Source organism: Cygnus atratus, chromosome 7, assembly GCF_013377495.2.
Source record: "Cygnus atratus isolate AKBS03 ecotype Queensland, Australia chromosome 7, CAtr_DNAZoo_HiC_assembly, whole genome shotgun sequence".
Taxonomy (NCBI): Eukaryota; Metazoa; Chordata; class Aves; order Anseriformes; family Anatidae; genus Cygnus; species Cygnus atratus.
This window is the reverse complement of record NC_066368.1, coordinates 6,980,082-6,996,196: the sequence shown is the minus strand read 5'-3', so window position 1 is coordinate 6,996,196 and position 16,115 is coordinate 6,980,082. Positions and strand designations below refer to the sequence as shown.

Genomic DNA, 16,115 nt, shown 5'->3' with positions numbered 1-16,115 from the left:
TGGTTCAGCGTAGGACTTGGTCGTGCAGCTAGTTAACGGCAAGGAAAGGAAACACATTCAAATGAATTTCAAGCCTCCTCATGTGACTGAGTGAACTACTCATAAAATTCTTCTTCTCTGAGCCAGGACTACCCTTCTTACCTCCTTAGAAGCCAAGGAACTACAAATGTGCAGGGACAGGCTTTGCTGTCTTGCTGCCTCTAGGAAGAAGAAAAGAAGACATGCAGAAGCATCTTTTGCTGAGAACACCGTGTTGAAATGCTCTCAGGAGCACTAAAAAAGTATCTGTGGGGCAAGGAGAAGATGTGAATTTTCTGCCATTCTGGCTGGGTTCTACTCAGTCAAGCAGAGTGACAAAATCTGCAGTTTGTCCTCATGCTAAATGCAACTCTGAACTGCAGGGCTAAAGACCTAGCAATGCTCACACAACCAGAGAATCAGAGGAACGGTGCATTTGAAAGCACTGCAGCTGTCATATAAAAAAGACATACATTTTAGCACATTAAGAACATGCCCCTTTTTCCCCCCCAGTTGGAAGATTTGGACACTACTTGAAGGGATCTCCTACAACAGCTACCCTGCATTTACCTTGCATGTAGAACTGTCCTTAAGGAACTAGCCCTCCCTGTGACTTGCGAGTTTAAAATGTTGGTCCTAACAAACACGTATTTAAGTGGGGCTTAGAAGTTACATGCTTTGCATAACACAGATTAATATCACAATTCAAGGAATACCGTGGTAGTGCATCATGGTGCTTTATTAGTGTTAGACATGCAATTTTTTTTTTTAATGGACAGAAATTAAAATATTAAGATAACATTTAAATCAAATTAAAGGAGCAGAAGTTGCAATAATGAAACAAAAATAAAGTTTTTCATGCATTCTAAGTTTATAGTTCTCACATGTGCATATAGTTGTGATTCTGTACCATTATTAAATTTAGACAAAGTACCATTGATTGCACGAGACAAAAATCAACCTTCAAGTTATAGGTAATGCTCATATCTTTTATCAACTTCCTGTATAACCTGGATCTTCAGCTTTTTATAGCACATTGTAATAATACAAGACATCTGGAAGCTTCTAAGATGAATAGGAATGGCTCTATCACTTGTAATATGCAGTGGCTTCTTCAATGTATAAATTGTGAAAGATAAAGCAAATGCCCACTATGCTTTAGAAGACCATGACTTTTTCAACAGAAACAAATCTTAAAATCCTTCATAAACAGATTAAAGTGCTACCTATTGCATATCAAATACTTCCAGTGCCTGTATCTAGATTTAGAAGTTATAAATCCCTGAAAATAGGGTTTCATTCTCAAAGTGCTGACAGACCCTTAAATCTAGCATCATGAATACAGCAGCACTATAATCCTTCACCACGGACTTCAAAGAGAGGAAGTTAGTCAACATGCTTTAAATATCGCCATTTGAAAATCATACAGCTAACGCCTCTATCGTATCTACAACAGTAATGGATACGTAAACAGCAAAAAAGCAGGAGCTTACTTTACATACTTGATACAACAATTTTTCTTTAAAGCTGGAAGTGTAAATAAACCTCCAGTGCAGCAGTAAACATATTAAGACAACAGTTCTGTTTGTTTTAAGATGCTTCTAAGAAAGGGCATCCTGTACAGAAAGAACTGCACACTAGTACCTAAGGAGCGTGAGTTTCATTAGGTTCCCCACATCATTAAACCTTTCTAAATGCAAGGCAACATTTTCACAGCTGGAAAATTACAAATAGTTCTTGATACACAGCCAACAGCAATAAACGTAGTTATGTATAATCTAAGGAGAATGCTACATTCATTAGTAGGTGGAAAACCAAGCTAAACATAAAATACAGCAGCAAGAGGTAACATACATAAATATTAAACATCCTTCTTGAAGAGCAGAAAGTTTTGTTACTTGCAAAATTAAAATATGGCCTTTGTATTTGTTCTTTAAGTAAAGTACATCGCTATGAGCAGAGCTGTTTTGAAGGAGAATTTCCAAGTACATTGTGTGCATGGATGAACTTTAATGCTAATTTTTGGCAGAAGAGATCAAAATAATGTAGAGATATCCAAAATTTTCATCCCTACAAGTGTAAAGGGCAAGAAAAACTAATTGTAAGTGGCGAGTCATTACAATTATTAAATGATCAGCAAGAAAATTTACAATTTTATCATACAGGAGAAACAAATTTTTTTTTCTTCAACATATACATTACTCACTACGAAGTATTTTCATTTGAAAGCTGCATTGTTCATCAAACACAGGTGGGGTGAAGACGCTTTTCAAAAATAATCTCAAAACATAGAAAAATATTAAAATTTGCTTTCTAAACAGAAAATTACATGTGTGCAATCCTTCCGGAATTGCTCCAAAGTAGCTTATATCTTTAGTCATAAAAACTCCATAAAATATTTTCGGAGTTGTAAATGTCCCATTCTGCCTCTTTTGGTATCTTTACCTTTTCCTAAATTGCATTTGTCGTTCTCCTCTCTTTCTTGACTAACAAAAGGTGCTTTTATTCACTTATAGATCAGATAAAGACCTGATAGCACATTCAAAGCCTCACTAGATTTCTTCACTAATGCACAAAAATTGATCTTTTCGCTACCTTTAATCTGCTTATCATTCCTGGTATGCAAATATGTCAAATGATGTGCTTTTAGTCAATTATGCAGTTTGATATTCTACATTTACATTCTAAAAGAAGTGATTTCAGAGGTGCTAAATATAGTAGAGTTTCATTTTAATAATTATAAGTTGGCTTGCAAGTAAAAAGTCATTGGAGCATATTCTCTGGTTAGTTTACTTGTTAAACCCCATCGATGTGTATGGTTTAATCATCACGGATAGTACAGATCGTCTCATAGCGTACCAGTTAGTTTTAATATGTCTTGAATTCAGAACAACTGCACAACAATTCCCCATTTACAATATGAGAGAACCACTTGCCTCAGCCAAACATTCAAAAATGTTCAAGAACTTTTATGGAAATACTGAGTAACTGAAATACATCTTGGTGTAATTAGGAAATTAAAATCTAATTGAGTGCAAAATCTAACTTCCAACAGTAAACGTACCATAACTTAGTACATAACCTTTGGCACTTCGAATATATTACAACAAATCTACAGTCATTTAGACCTTGAGTGGGTCAAAAGAACATTCATATGGTTTACGAGGTACAGAACTTGATAAATCCTTCAGTTGTCAAAAGAGAAATTACTTGAAGTTGGCCTCTTTCTTTGTCCCAAATGTCTAAATGCACTACAACTGGTAGGGCTTGACTGGAATTGCTGAGGCTCCATGCAAGCAAAATGACCTACCCTAGTGGATCCCAACGCAGGGCTGAGAATACTCAAACTGCATTAATGTTAGCACTGGGGGATGGGAGGCAGTTCCTAAAAATGGAAGAAAATGAAAAGAACAAAGACGAAAAGAAGAAGAAAAAAAAAAAGGATAAAAAAGGAAGAAAACGAAATCTGGGAACAATTGTAACACAGAAATTTTGTCTAAGAAGAATAATTCTGTGCTGTCATAGAAAACTAACATTGTCAAAAGCATTAAGAGAGCAGAACTTTTTCAGCTTTTCCAGATGACAGTTAATCAAGATATTACCAATCTTTGCAGATTTAAAAATGAAAATATAGGTCTTTTACATCTGAAAAAAAAACAAACAAAAAAAAACACCAGCTATTACTTGATGATACCAGAAAACAGATCAGGTGTAGAAAGAGGAAGAAAAGACAGTCATTCCTTCCAAATCCAAATCTAAAATGTTCCCTGTATTTTTTTAATACCTTCTTACTGTTTCACAGCAAGAGACTGAGATGTTTATAAAGGAAATTAAAATTAAAATCTACTTATGTTAATATTGTGAGGATTCTTCTCCTACAGTATTTTCCCATTATAAGTTCATCACGATATTTTGCCAATTTATTGAATAACAGATATCCTTTTCATATGTCATCTTACAAACAATTATTAGATGATCTGGAAGACTTTCATTACATTCTTCTTTCATTTGCCTCAATGAAAACTGACTTTTAAAAGTACTTACAAGGAATACAGATCTTTTTTTTTTCTTCTTTTTTTCCAAATGATAACCCTCTCTAAGTACTCTAGACGTGTTTCAGCAACACTGCCTAATTCTAAAGGCATATACTTTGTTAATACTTAACTTACATATAACTTAAGTTTAAAAACCCGAAGAGACATATATCATGTAAAACTCAACCTTAAATTGAGTTGGTTATATACTTGCAGAATTATCATGTCTATTTAAGTCAGTCTGTTCATTTCTCCTATATTTTTACTGTAGTAGACTGACTGAACAAAGTATTCTTATCTTATTCCATACTTTTCTCCCATCCTATTTCTGACTCTATTAACACTGCTCAAAGTACTTTAACATATAAAAAGGCATGCAATAACTTCATACAAAAAGATCCTCAAAATAATCCTGTCATGAGCTCACTACCAAAGTTCAATCATTATACACAAAATTCAGCATTTAAGTGTAAAATAACTGATTCCAGCATGTGCCATTAGTGAAATGGCATGATATTTTTTACATTGTCATACAAAAAGCACACTGTATACAGTACAGCATTTACTCTGCAAAGATTGTGCATCACTGTTTTCTTCTAGCATGTGTAGAACGAACTGCATTCCATTGCAACAAGTCACATTTCGATTTAGTAAAGCATACTACACTGGCTTGAAAACAGTGGTTTTGATGGCATGCTGTAATATCAGAATTGATATATTTGCATAAAACCAATAATCGGTTGAGAAAACATTCAAAACAGCACAGACTATTCCAGCTGAAACTGCCACACAGTGAACACTAAGCCATCATATAAAACTGCATGGACATACTTCATGTGCATTATTTACTCTACTGTAAGTATGGTGTAGCTAAAGGTATTTTCAAGAAAAAAAAAAAGTATGTAGCTAATCCAACAAAACATTACTTTTGGCAGTCCCTGCTAGTGTTTGGAGTAAAAAAACAATAAAATAAAACAAACAAAAACATGCCATAGTTCTGTCTCCCAATTCCTGGAATTTCTTAGGACAAAAGGAATGAAAAGAAGTCAAAATGTTGAAGTGTTATTTCCTTCCACTAACGTATTCAGCAGAAAGTACCATCAAGGGTCACTATCTTAGCTTTTGGAAAATTTGCCAGCTTTTCGAGAAGGTTCATATGGCACTCTGAGAATGCTAGGTGTTTCTTCCATTACTCGTACAAGAAGATTATCAATGTAATCCTCCAGTTCACGAATATGGGTGTCCTTCTTCTTAAGTTGCTCTTTATGTTTTACCAGCTCCTGCAAAACCTCTTCATAGGTAAGGTTACGGTATCCTGCAGTGGCATCAAAAGGATTTACATCCTACAGAAAAGTTAAAAACAAAACAAAACAAAAACAAACAAACAAAAAAAACAGATTTTATTAAACAGCTCATTGATCTGAACAAATTGTTAAGTTTTCATGTATTTCCCACATACATGTCTTAACAGAAGCCACTTTTCTTCTACAATATACCTCCATTTGCTCTAGAGCTTTTCCCTCCAATAACTGCACTGGAGCAAACAGCTGGAGACATGTTGCTCAGTTTGAAATGTTTCCCCCCACTGTAACGTCAGCAAAAAATGTTGTTCTCAGAAAGACGTATCCATGGCTTGTGAACATCTGAGCAGTAACCCTAAGAAAGGTTAGCAGGTCCATTTTGGAAACCGACTACATGGTAACATTAATAATAATAGAAAAAGAGAAAGAGCCCTGAGAATTCAAGCCCAACCATAACGTTCTTGAGTTCTTGCCTTTTGAGAATATTATAGCAAAACATTTACTTAGCTTTAAATGACATCAGCCCTCATCTGTCTTTCATATTCTATTTTTAGTCATCAGTGGCTTGCCAGACCTTGGCCTCTGAATCATACATTACAACTTCCAATTTTAAATTTCAGGTGAAGTTAAAAGGCTGCATCTCATTTGCACCAGAGCACTTAAGGCAGAAATGTGTACTACTAAAAGATCTGTCTTGCTTCCTTCAAAGCAGGAGGGGAACAGAATTAAACAGCAAAGGAAACAGAGGTGTTTCAGTAATGACGTCTGCTGACTCAGTAAATACAGGTACTAGCAGAGATGGACAAATTAGTCCCTGTAACAAAGAGCAACACGCGATCCAAAACACTACACAGTCAAGTGTCTTATTCTGTGTCAAGAAGAAATAGCTGTGACCTTAAGGAACCAGATTAGGAAACATTTGTAAATGGATAAATGAGAGAGATTCTGAGAGTCAGTTCATAAAGGTATTAGCACCATGAGACGTGAAAAACAGTAAGTTTTCTCTGATTCAGAAACAGAAAAAAATCAAAGATAGGGAACCTCTAAGTATAATCATCTAACCTCTCAAATCCTGAACTACCAGGGCAGCAGATGAACACAAGATAGCTTTTGTTTACAGTAGAAACTCCTCATTAAAAATGATAGAGCATGCACAGCTAGGTAGCACAGCACATAATCAAGTGTTCAGACACAAGTGTTCTGCTTCGTTCCTTTTCTTCCCATACAGCTCCATATTTACACATTGGCATATGTCAAATCATTAAAACATGCAGGTGGTCAAAGTTTCCAAATAAACCTAATTAGAAGTGATGGTGTACTGCAAATAGGTTGAAGTACGACAGATCAATCAGCCTCTCTACATCAATTATATTCTAATAGCAGCTCCTGAAATTACGTGCTTTTAAAGATTTCTCACTACATTTGAGATATTTAATGTCACGTTTATGTACCTGTATTTAGTATCTTAAACTTACGTTATCAAGTTGCAGCGTTTTACAGGATCAATAATTCCCAGGTTATAAAAATGTCTACCTTGATGAAATTTATATATTGGTTAGTAATTGATTTTCAACATGTATAGAAGAGAAAATAGCTTCACTTTGTGGTTGTTAGATTTTTAACACATTTTCTTCCACAAGAAGGAAGCTAAATCTTATCTTTACAGAATTATTTTTTTAAAAAACATTGAAAAATACATTAAGACTTCGATGTCTAAAATATAGGGTTTGCTTCATTTTCTGATTTGGCAAAGGAACTGGAATGAAGATGCAATTATGTTTTTAATTATTATATAAAGTTTACTGGAAAACTGTGTGTAATACATATGCTTTAAAGATGTGTTGCCATACACATGCTCTACACAGATCTTTTGAGTGAATAACTTATCACGTTAAATATACAAGAAAATTCTAAAATGCCTTTAGTACTTAGAAATAAATATTGTTAAAATTAGGAAGATTTTAGATGTTCAGTTTGAACAATTTAGTAACACCAATATATAAGAAGCAACTATATCCTTACAAAAACAGCTACTAGAAATTTAATTCAAAATATTAGTCTTCTAATAAAGTACTTTTAAAAAAGATTTTAAATAACAGACTATGCAAAGAAGGATTGCCTCAGCTACAAATTCCTACTGGGGCGCAAACGGACATCCAGAGGAGATGGAGGAAGTGGAGTCAGATAAAACAAAGGCCTGGCAATCTCTGATCATCTCTTTATTGTTTTAATGAGGAATTCTGCTCTGGGAATATCATCTAAGCTACTTTCACATCTTTTGTCCTACTTACTTCATCTTCCTTTCAGTTCTTAATTAGGCCTTAAAGAGCTCACACTGCCCTTTCAACTGGCTACTGCTCCCATTCAAGCACTGCTTTCAGAGACAGGTGTTGGCACCAGAGTAGAAGACATACAAACATAATTACTAGATGTGATGCACAAGGAAGAAGTATAATAACTTGGTGAGGGCTATTATTGCAGAACCTAATAATAAATTACTTCAAACACCTTAGAAAGCAATCCTGAACATTTTAAAAAAAACAAATGGTTTCATTCAAAACTATGGTTGAGATATAGCTTCTTCTCTCCTAATTTGTATTTTGTATTAGATGAGCACCACCTCATAATCCTGCAACTGACATTTAGGATAGCTGCTACTCCAAAAGAAAAATCATCAAGGATTTCTTACCACCTTTAAATCCTTTAAATAAAACAATTCACATATTATTTCTTAAAAGAATTATAACGATGCTTTTACCAGCAATAAATTACATGATTTGCAGTAGTACACTTGCAAGCACACAGAAACTGTAATTATGGTTACTTCACAGACAATAGCTGCAAAGTTAAATCAATTTTTTTGATGTTGTTTTTTGACAGAGATTAAGTAACTGCCTGGTAGCATTCAGTTTACTATCTGATCAAAGGCAGCATTCATATACTCTGACATCTCCCACTGGTTACTTACATTATGAAAACTTGGGTGTTTATAATAACATCAAATATTATTACAAGTCATTTCCATAAAGCAGCAAAAAACAAACAGTACAAAGTCATACTTCCTTGTAAAATTTGTTTTCTATATATTTTAAAGATTGAAAACAAACCCACGTTTAAAGATTTGATCTATTCACAGAACAAATTCGAGTAAGACCACATTTTCTTGCAAACAAAGACATTGTACAGTAAATCCATGGATTTTGTTTCGTCTTTTCTTTCTTAGTACACATTTTTAGATACCTTTAGAGTCAAAAGAGTATTTTGAATTATAACTTCTAGTACATCTATTTTTAGTGTTTTCTGTGAGGCTATTTATTATTTGTGCTATTAATCCTGCCACATATCAGTTCATTTCTTCCATTTGGATTGGCCACCTACAAATGGTCCTCAGGTCTCAGACTTTAGTGATAGGAAACACCTGCTAGGCCAGCTAATGCCTTGCTGCCTAATACAGGGTTACTCACCTGACTACACTTCTCTAGAGCTCTCTGAAATACCCCAGTGTTGTTTTTTTTCACTCTGTATGTAAAAATCTAATTATCCCTTTCTTCTCTACATCGTAACACCAGAAGTTATCCAAATATTTTGCACATTTCCAAGTTTATTTTAGGCCTCTAATTTTCCAATTAGATCTTCTGGAAACATCAATCAAAGGCAAGGAGAAAACAATCAAACAAACAAAACATAAGCATTTCCTTATAAGAGGTTCACTAAGAATAATAGCTCATATTGTGTTGGGCACCAATTAGTCGGTATTTGCCAATGGTTTTCCATAACACTTCATAACTCACCACTGTTTTCCTGAGGTCCTCATTGCCAGAAGGATTCGTATTAAAACTGTGGGGAAAACAAACAAACAACTATTAAATGTCCATTTATCTGAACAAAACTTCTACCAGAAACTACTAGTAAACTAGTTGTATTAGGTGTACAAAGTATTTATGATGATTTATTTACCTGATTTGTGAAACTTATTATAATTAGGACAGTATTCAAAGTTAATGGAAAATTTTGTTCACAATTTTTCCTTTCCTTCTGGTCATAAAATTAGAGTAAGCAATGCTAAGATATTACAGATTGGGCTTCACTAGCTCTTTGATTATTTCGAGACTTACCTCAAGCTTCTAAGCAAAAAAAAAGAGATACTTTAAATGAAATATTCTGGAAATAGGTCCCTGGGATGAGGTTGTTAAAAAAAAAAAAAAAGACTAATGTGTATTGCCAGTTTTCACTGCAGCTGCCAGAGGAGAAAGGCCCTTCTGAAATTCCACTGAGGTCAACAGGTTAAGTTAGAGCTGAAAAGCTATCTTGTATTAATAATATTTATTTTACATATAAAATTGAGTAAATAAGCTATTATTTTGTAAACGTAGAGATTATCTCACACATCCAGAAGGCAAAGCTATTTCACAATTTTGTTGTGTTGAGATGCTTTTCTTCCTCCTTTTTTCTTCCTCAACTACAAAAGGGGAGTAGATATTGATAAAAGCAGCCATTGTCAAAGTGTCAGACCCAAGAATCAGTCCACTGTTCTCACGGGTTGATGTAATTATTTGCAAATGTCTTCAAAAATCAATGCTTGCTATAGCAAGTTTCAAGAGAAACTAAGAGAAACCGTGCTCAGAATTTGGATACAAGTCAGAATTTGGATATGACTCACTGATAATATTTACTTGGTAGCATCATAGTAGGCATCATTCCTTCACATCACAAAGACTACCATTTAGTCAGGTTGTACGTATTGTCTGTCAAGGGTAATGTCTGTTGACGGCTTCTAGAAAACAGATCTCTGTAGTTGGCTGCACTGAACTGGTAACAAGCTACTACGAATGCTACAAAAGCTTTTATAGACTTTAGATAGTAATGAGTTCATTTCTTTCCTATTTTTTTTACACTAGAGAACCTCAATGGCCTAATACTAATGATAGTTCTACAGTCAACAAGCTGGTACATGAATACAAATAAATTAGTAATAAAATACTGCAATCTTAGTCTCTGGTTGAAAGAGTAAGTCCAAAAATTACACAAGTAATTGTACACCTTTTATATAATTTTAAATGTAGCTTAAAGGAAGGAATTTTGTGTCCATCACTCTTTGTTATCTGAATTTGGAAGCCATGTATTTCATGGTGTAAAAGTGGAAGAGACATAATACATAATAAAACAACAGTTTGTGTACTTTTTTGTTTCAAAAGTAGTCTTTTGCCCAGTGAACCATCTGCCAGACTGAGGATATTAGATGAAGATTGGATTACATGACCAGTCACAACCAGAAATAAAAAGGTGTCTGAAGAATCAAGTTCTGGCTAATTCCCATTATACCTGTTTGTAACAGTGATCTGAAGCATTCTGCTGGAGTTTGCTGGAGAACGGTTTTGAATGAGGGGCCGCTTTCATCGGGTATTGTCTAACCAGCGAAAGACAGGAACCCTCCCTCATGGCCTGCCTTTTAGTTGCACACTGATGTGTCAAACCCATGATGAACTTGCTTCATTCATGGCTGCCTTTTGTGATCCGAGCACAAAAAAAATGAGTTAACTGAACTGGATCGAATTAGCTTGGTGAAAACCGAGAATGTCTCTATTTAACGAAGTGTGGCGTTAATTTGGGCTATCTTTCTTTTGGGACTGTTTCCTCATGTTAGACAAGATATAGAATAATGAGGCCCGACTGCTCAACTGAGTGACTTTCTGAAAGGTTAAAACAGCAAGATCTTTTACTGCACTGAATGACTTTATGGTTTCTGCGAAATAACTTCTGGGACTCTCTTTCATAACAGCAGCTTAAAAGAAAAGGGGCAGTTCTCACTAGGAAAAGTTACATATGAAAATTAGAAATATAAATCACTGCCAATATGGACTAATTTTTTTTCAACTAAAAACGTCTCTCATTTCTCTAACATTGCAATTACAAAAGAGTACATCCGCCTATTTCACGTGAAGTAATTTGAATACCCCTGCAGAAAAAAACGAAAAACTATTAAATGCAATATTCACCAATAAAACCCAAATCCCATGAATACTCATATTTTAGAGAGATATTTGGAAATATACTGCTTCTCAGTGAAGCAGGAAGAAACAGGTGCTGAGATTGCGTCTAACATTTTCAAGTCAGATTGCCTAACTAACTGACTTGGGAGCTCCGTGGCCTCACCGAGCCTCACTGGGTTTCCTGCCAGCTCTTCCAGCCCGAGGTGAACGTGAGCAGTTGCAGACTCTCCCAGCTGCACCCATAATTCACTGTACAAGAACCTTTTAATACCTTGAAAGAGCATACTGTAAAATTATGAATGCATACAGCCGGGGGAGTTGCAGATATTGTGCACTGAAATTAACAAGAGCATTTAGTTTTGCATTTAAATTTCATCACAATAATACACAACCCTTCAGTTATCATCCTACTTGATCGCTTGATAGCTCATAACAGATTACAGAAAACACACCTCTAGGACTACAGCCCATGAATTGCACAATGATCATAACCATCCTTCAAGCAACTCTTTTCTCAACTCCGTAAGAGCATTCCAAAAGTATTGATCTAAGCAATAATATGAAATCGTGTCATTTTTTACTGCATTACCATCTTAGCACATAGGCAAGTTATAGTCCTGTCTCTCTTTTTTTTTCCCCCAGGGCTTGATAGATTTGCAGGGAACTTTTGCTATGGAAAAGTTTAGGAGCAAAAAGCTTGGGAAAAAAAATGTTTTTAGAATGCAGTTCACTGTAAAAAGTGACTGTAACAAAATGGCATGCTGACTATAACTACTTTCTCAATTATGTCCAAGCTAAACCTGCTCAGTTTATAAGTAAAAAGATGTTTCTTTCCTAACAAATGGATTTTCTGCCAACTCCCCTGAGAACTGAAGTCAGACTGGGTTTCTCTGGCTCATGCATCAACATTAGCACTGTGTGTACCTCCCAGGTGTTACATCTGATTCTGATGCCTGCTTATTGCATGTACCTTCCAGCCTACACAGACTGGCCTGACTGCTCCTTGTTCCTGTTTCCTTCATCATCTCAAGGAATGGAGTCATCTTCTACCTCTTCTGCTCATCCAGACAGGCTGAGAAGCCTCCCTCTCCATGTCAGGGTCACATTGCAGGTCCCACAGCAATTGGTGTCAGGAGGTCCATAGATCTTCTCTTACAGCTAATAAACTTTCACTATCTGATCACCTTTAAGAAATGTAGGAACTAGTAAAAGAAGGCAAATCACATTGGCAGGACTGAGGAAGAAGGCACAGATTCAAGATCAGCTGCAGTAAAATCGAGAAGGTGACTGACCAAGCATGCCACCCAGCTTCCACATCCCCTCTAGCCACCAGCAGTACAGTAGTCTCATTCAATCTAGCCCAGAAATTCATCATGCCCCCATTTCACTCCTCTGGGGATTCAATTATTTGCCTTAGGAGTTACTTTATATCAGATATTTTCACCACATTAAATCATATCCATTATTTTATTACAACTTTGTCTTTATATGTTTACTGAACAGTAAAGCTTGCTAGAATTTCTGTGTTTTATTAGCTTAGATTTCAGTTTAGGTACATGAGATGAGAAACCTTCCCTATTGCCATGTTGCTGGGGGGAGAAAAAAGATGAAAAATAAATATGGTATAAAATGATAATGGTGACAGACATACGTAAGTCTGATTCTAAGTTTTGGATGACTACATCATAATCATAACAAGCATATTATTTTGTACTTTCTTGCTATTTTCCTTAAATGCATTTTGTTAGAATCACATGAAACTCTCATGCTTCCTTCCTAACACCTTCCCTTTATGAGGCATAAATAGTTTCATAGTTGCATTCCTGGCTGATTATTTGCAGTTTAGGTAGGAACTTCAGTGGAAACATTCCAGGAACGGTGTGAAGGAGGCACTCCTCCAGCACTATCAAGGTGAAGCACTGCAAGAAGAGGAGCCGCCCACTGCTGAGCCTTCCCTGAGCTCTGTGCTGGTATAGCACTGTCTGGGTTATCTATTGTTAAGATTAAATGTACCTTGAGTTGAAGATTTATCACAAGCTCAAGTTTATAATTGGAGTTTTTAATTTTGTCTTCTGAAGTTTAATGGTAGTTAAAAATTCAAACATTAGGACTAGTGGTTGCTTAAATATTTAGCTTCTAAATGTCTAGAAATTAAAACCATGCTTATTTTTTTTTCCCTATAACTGATTTAACCATTTTAGTGCCTGAACCATTTACTCCAACAACATAATGAATGGGAATCAGACTCCTAAACTATGCTGTATGGAAATCATATTTTCCTAAGGAGCAAAAGCTTTTTACTTATCTTTTGTTAACCATATTAGTTATATGATCACTGCTTTGTATACTATTAGAAATTAAAACTAGGATACTTACATTAATATTTAATACTCAAAGTATTGAAGTATTATATATGAAAGTATTTCATATATTGTAAAATATCCATTGTATCAATGTGTTCAGTGTGAGCTTTCAGTTTTATTTAATTCAGAACATCTCTGTACAGGTAATTAGCAAAACTCTACTATGGTCATTTTCCGTTAGTCTAAAAATTATTCTTCTTCCTATTTACTTGGTCTTTGTCCTGTTGCTTATTTTTCTTTGGATTATCACAACACACATACCAGCAACTTGAAATGCTAAGATACAGTTTAAGTTATTACCAATGTACTAGAAAAAACAAAAGAAATGAATAAAATCAGATACAGTTAATGAAATTCAGAAACTGAGTTTTCCATACAATATTATTAGCCTGCTGTGTCTGGCAATGCAGACATCACTTTAGACTCTGAAAAGGAATGACTGTCACGTCTGGCAGTTAAGCAAGCATATTGCCATTTCTTTCCCAATCAGATTCTGGGGAACATCACTTAAGACACTTTGCTATATAAATTGTCCTGCTGTCGAGCCATGCTCCGAAGCCTTCTGGAGTTTGTGTAACCCCAGGAGGACACACAAAGAGCATCAGTTCTTGTTACGATCGCTCTATTTTCTTAATATTGCTAATAAGACTCATGCCAAGAGTTAACTGGACCAAAAATCACAAACTTTGAACGCAAGAAGCATTTTTATTGCAAACCATTTGTTCCCAATCTACATATTCTTTACACAGACTCCTTTGGAAATGACCTGTTCATGAGCAGACTGCTGCACTCTGTGGAGCCCTTCTGATAGCGGAAGGCTCCATGAAGATAAAGGAGATACAGGCTCAGAGTGCAGTCCTTGATAATGGTCCTGAACAAAATGCACTTCAAGGAAGCAACCTTTTCTCTGGTATCTCTCTTTATATATATATATATATATCAATCAAATGTAGAGCAGTAAAAACACTACAACGCAACTATACCGTAGCACAGAAGCTTTCAATTATAAAACTTGAATAATTTAACAAAAAATAATTGCTACATACTCTTGTAAGGGAGAGTTATACTAAATTTATTATGGCTAGCTATGCTAAAGAACCTGAGACAGAAGTGAAGCACAGCCTACAGTGTTTGACTTTCCTCAATGACTGCACCAAATAAACTGTTTGTAAAGACTAACAGCAACTCAAGATATGACAATCCTTAAACAACACAGCCTCAGCACTTTGAAAATTGCATTGTTTTGCCTGAAATGACACATATTTTTGAAAGTGTTTTGTTGGTGGTGTTTTTGATGCTTTAAATAAAGGATACAAGAGCACAACTACATGATGTAGTCATTCACATATCTGTAAGAAAACTAAGAAGCAGATATAAAAGTGCTAAGGTGGATCCCTAATTTATGCGTATGTATAAACAACTTCATTTGGAAAACAGACATGAATTGGGATCCACAACAGGCTGTGGTTGGTTTTGAGGCATCCAACACTGCTGGAGACAGATGGAGGGAACTGGAGGTGTGCAGAGCTGCACTTGTGAGCTCTATCTGATGGGTAGCCTTCTCCTTCCAAAAATGTTAGTATCTTTCAATAATGGACCTTGTATTTGCCCAAAGCTGGACACATTACTCATGTAAATTCACTCATTAGTCAGGTCTTACAAGGTATCTAAACCCAAATTGATCTTAAGCAGCGTACTCAACCAAATATTAATGCAAGTTTTGGAAACAAACAACAGTTTAATGTAAAAAAGTTAATATTTTTAAGCGTTTAAATGTTTCTGCTTTTATTAAGCAGCTGTGCTATGGCTAAAAAACTCACGAATTTTTATCCACAAGAGACCATTAAAGATCCTCTGTAATAAAGGTTGTGCCAGCACCTCTACTAGGAGACCCTACTTATATGGATCTGTAGTCAACCAAAAAAAAATCACCAATAACCCTGAAGTAAAACTTTGCATTGAAAATTTGAGAATGATTTTTGAATGCTTTTATTAATAAAGAAACTGGATATAACTGTTCAATATTATTTTATAGCAAACAGAACAGGCAGTGCATTCCCCCTTGGGACAGGTGATATGCATCAAAGCCTTTCAAAAAAGATTTCACATGGCCTAATGTGCACCAACAGTTAATGAAAGCTTAAAAAAAATTGTCATTCTGCAGGAAGAACTTTTAAAACAGTGTTCCTAAACCTGACAACTAATAAGAAGTCATTGCTGGTAAAGAGTCTGTAGCAGAGTAATACTAAGTACTAATATTTCTAATTGTAGAAATAGTGGTTAGTCTCTCTCCAGGAATCAATTGCTCCAACCCATCCTAGTAAAGTCACAAATAATGTGATCATTGATTTGTGGCAGCTTTAGGAAAGATTTCATTATTCTCTCATCACATGGTGTGATCTTTCTAAA

The 16,115-nt window shown here is 35.3% G+C and overlaps 1 protein-coding gene across 1 annotated transcript in view; it reads right to left on the bottom strand.

Moving 5' to 3' along the window:
* Window positions 1-741: 741 nt before the first annotated feature.
* RAB11FIP2 (RAB11 family interacting protein 2) overlaps window positions 742-16,115 on the bottom strand; it is a 35,652-nt gene continuing 20,278 nt past the window's right edge. The window contains exons 4-5 of the mRNA XM_035547808.2: window positions 9,145-9,190; window positions 742-5,395 (exon numbers count right to left, since the gene is read on the bottom strand). Of these exons, the coding sequence (XP_035403701.1) occupies window positions 5,168-5,395; window positions 9,145-9,190 (274 nt within the window). The 3' untranslated portion in view covers window positions 742-5,167. The remainder of the gene's footprint in view (window positions 5,396-9,144; window positions 9,191-16,115) is intronic.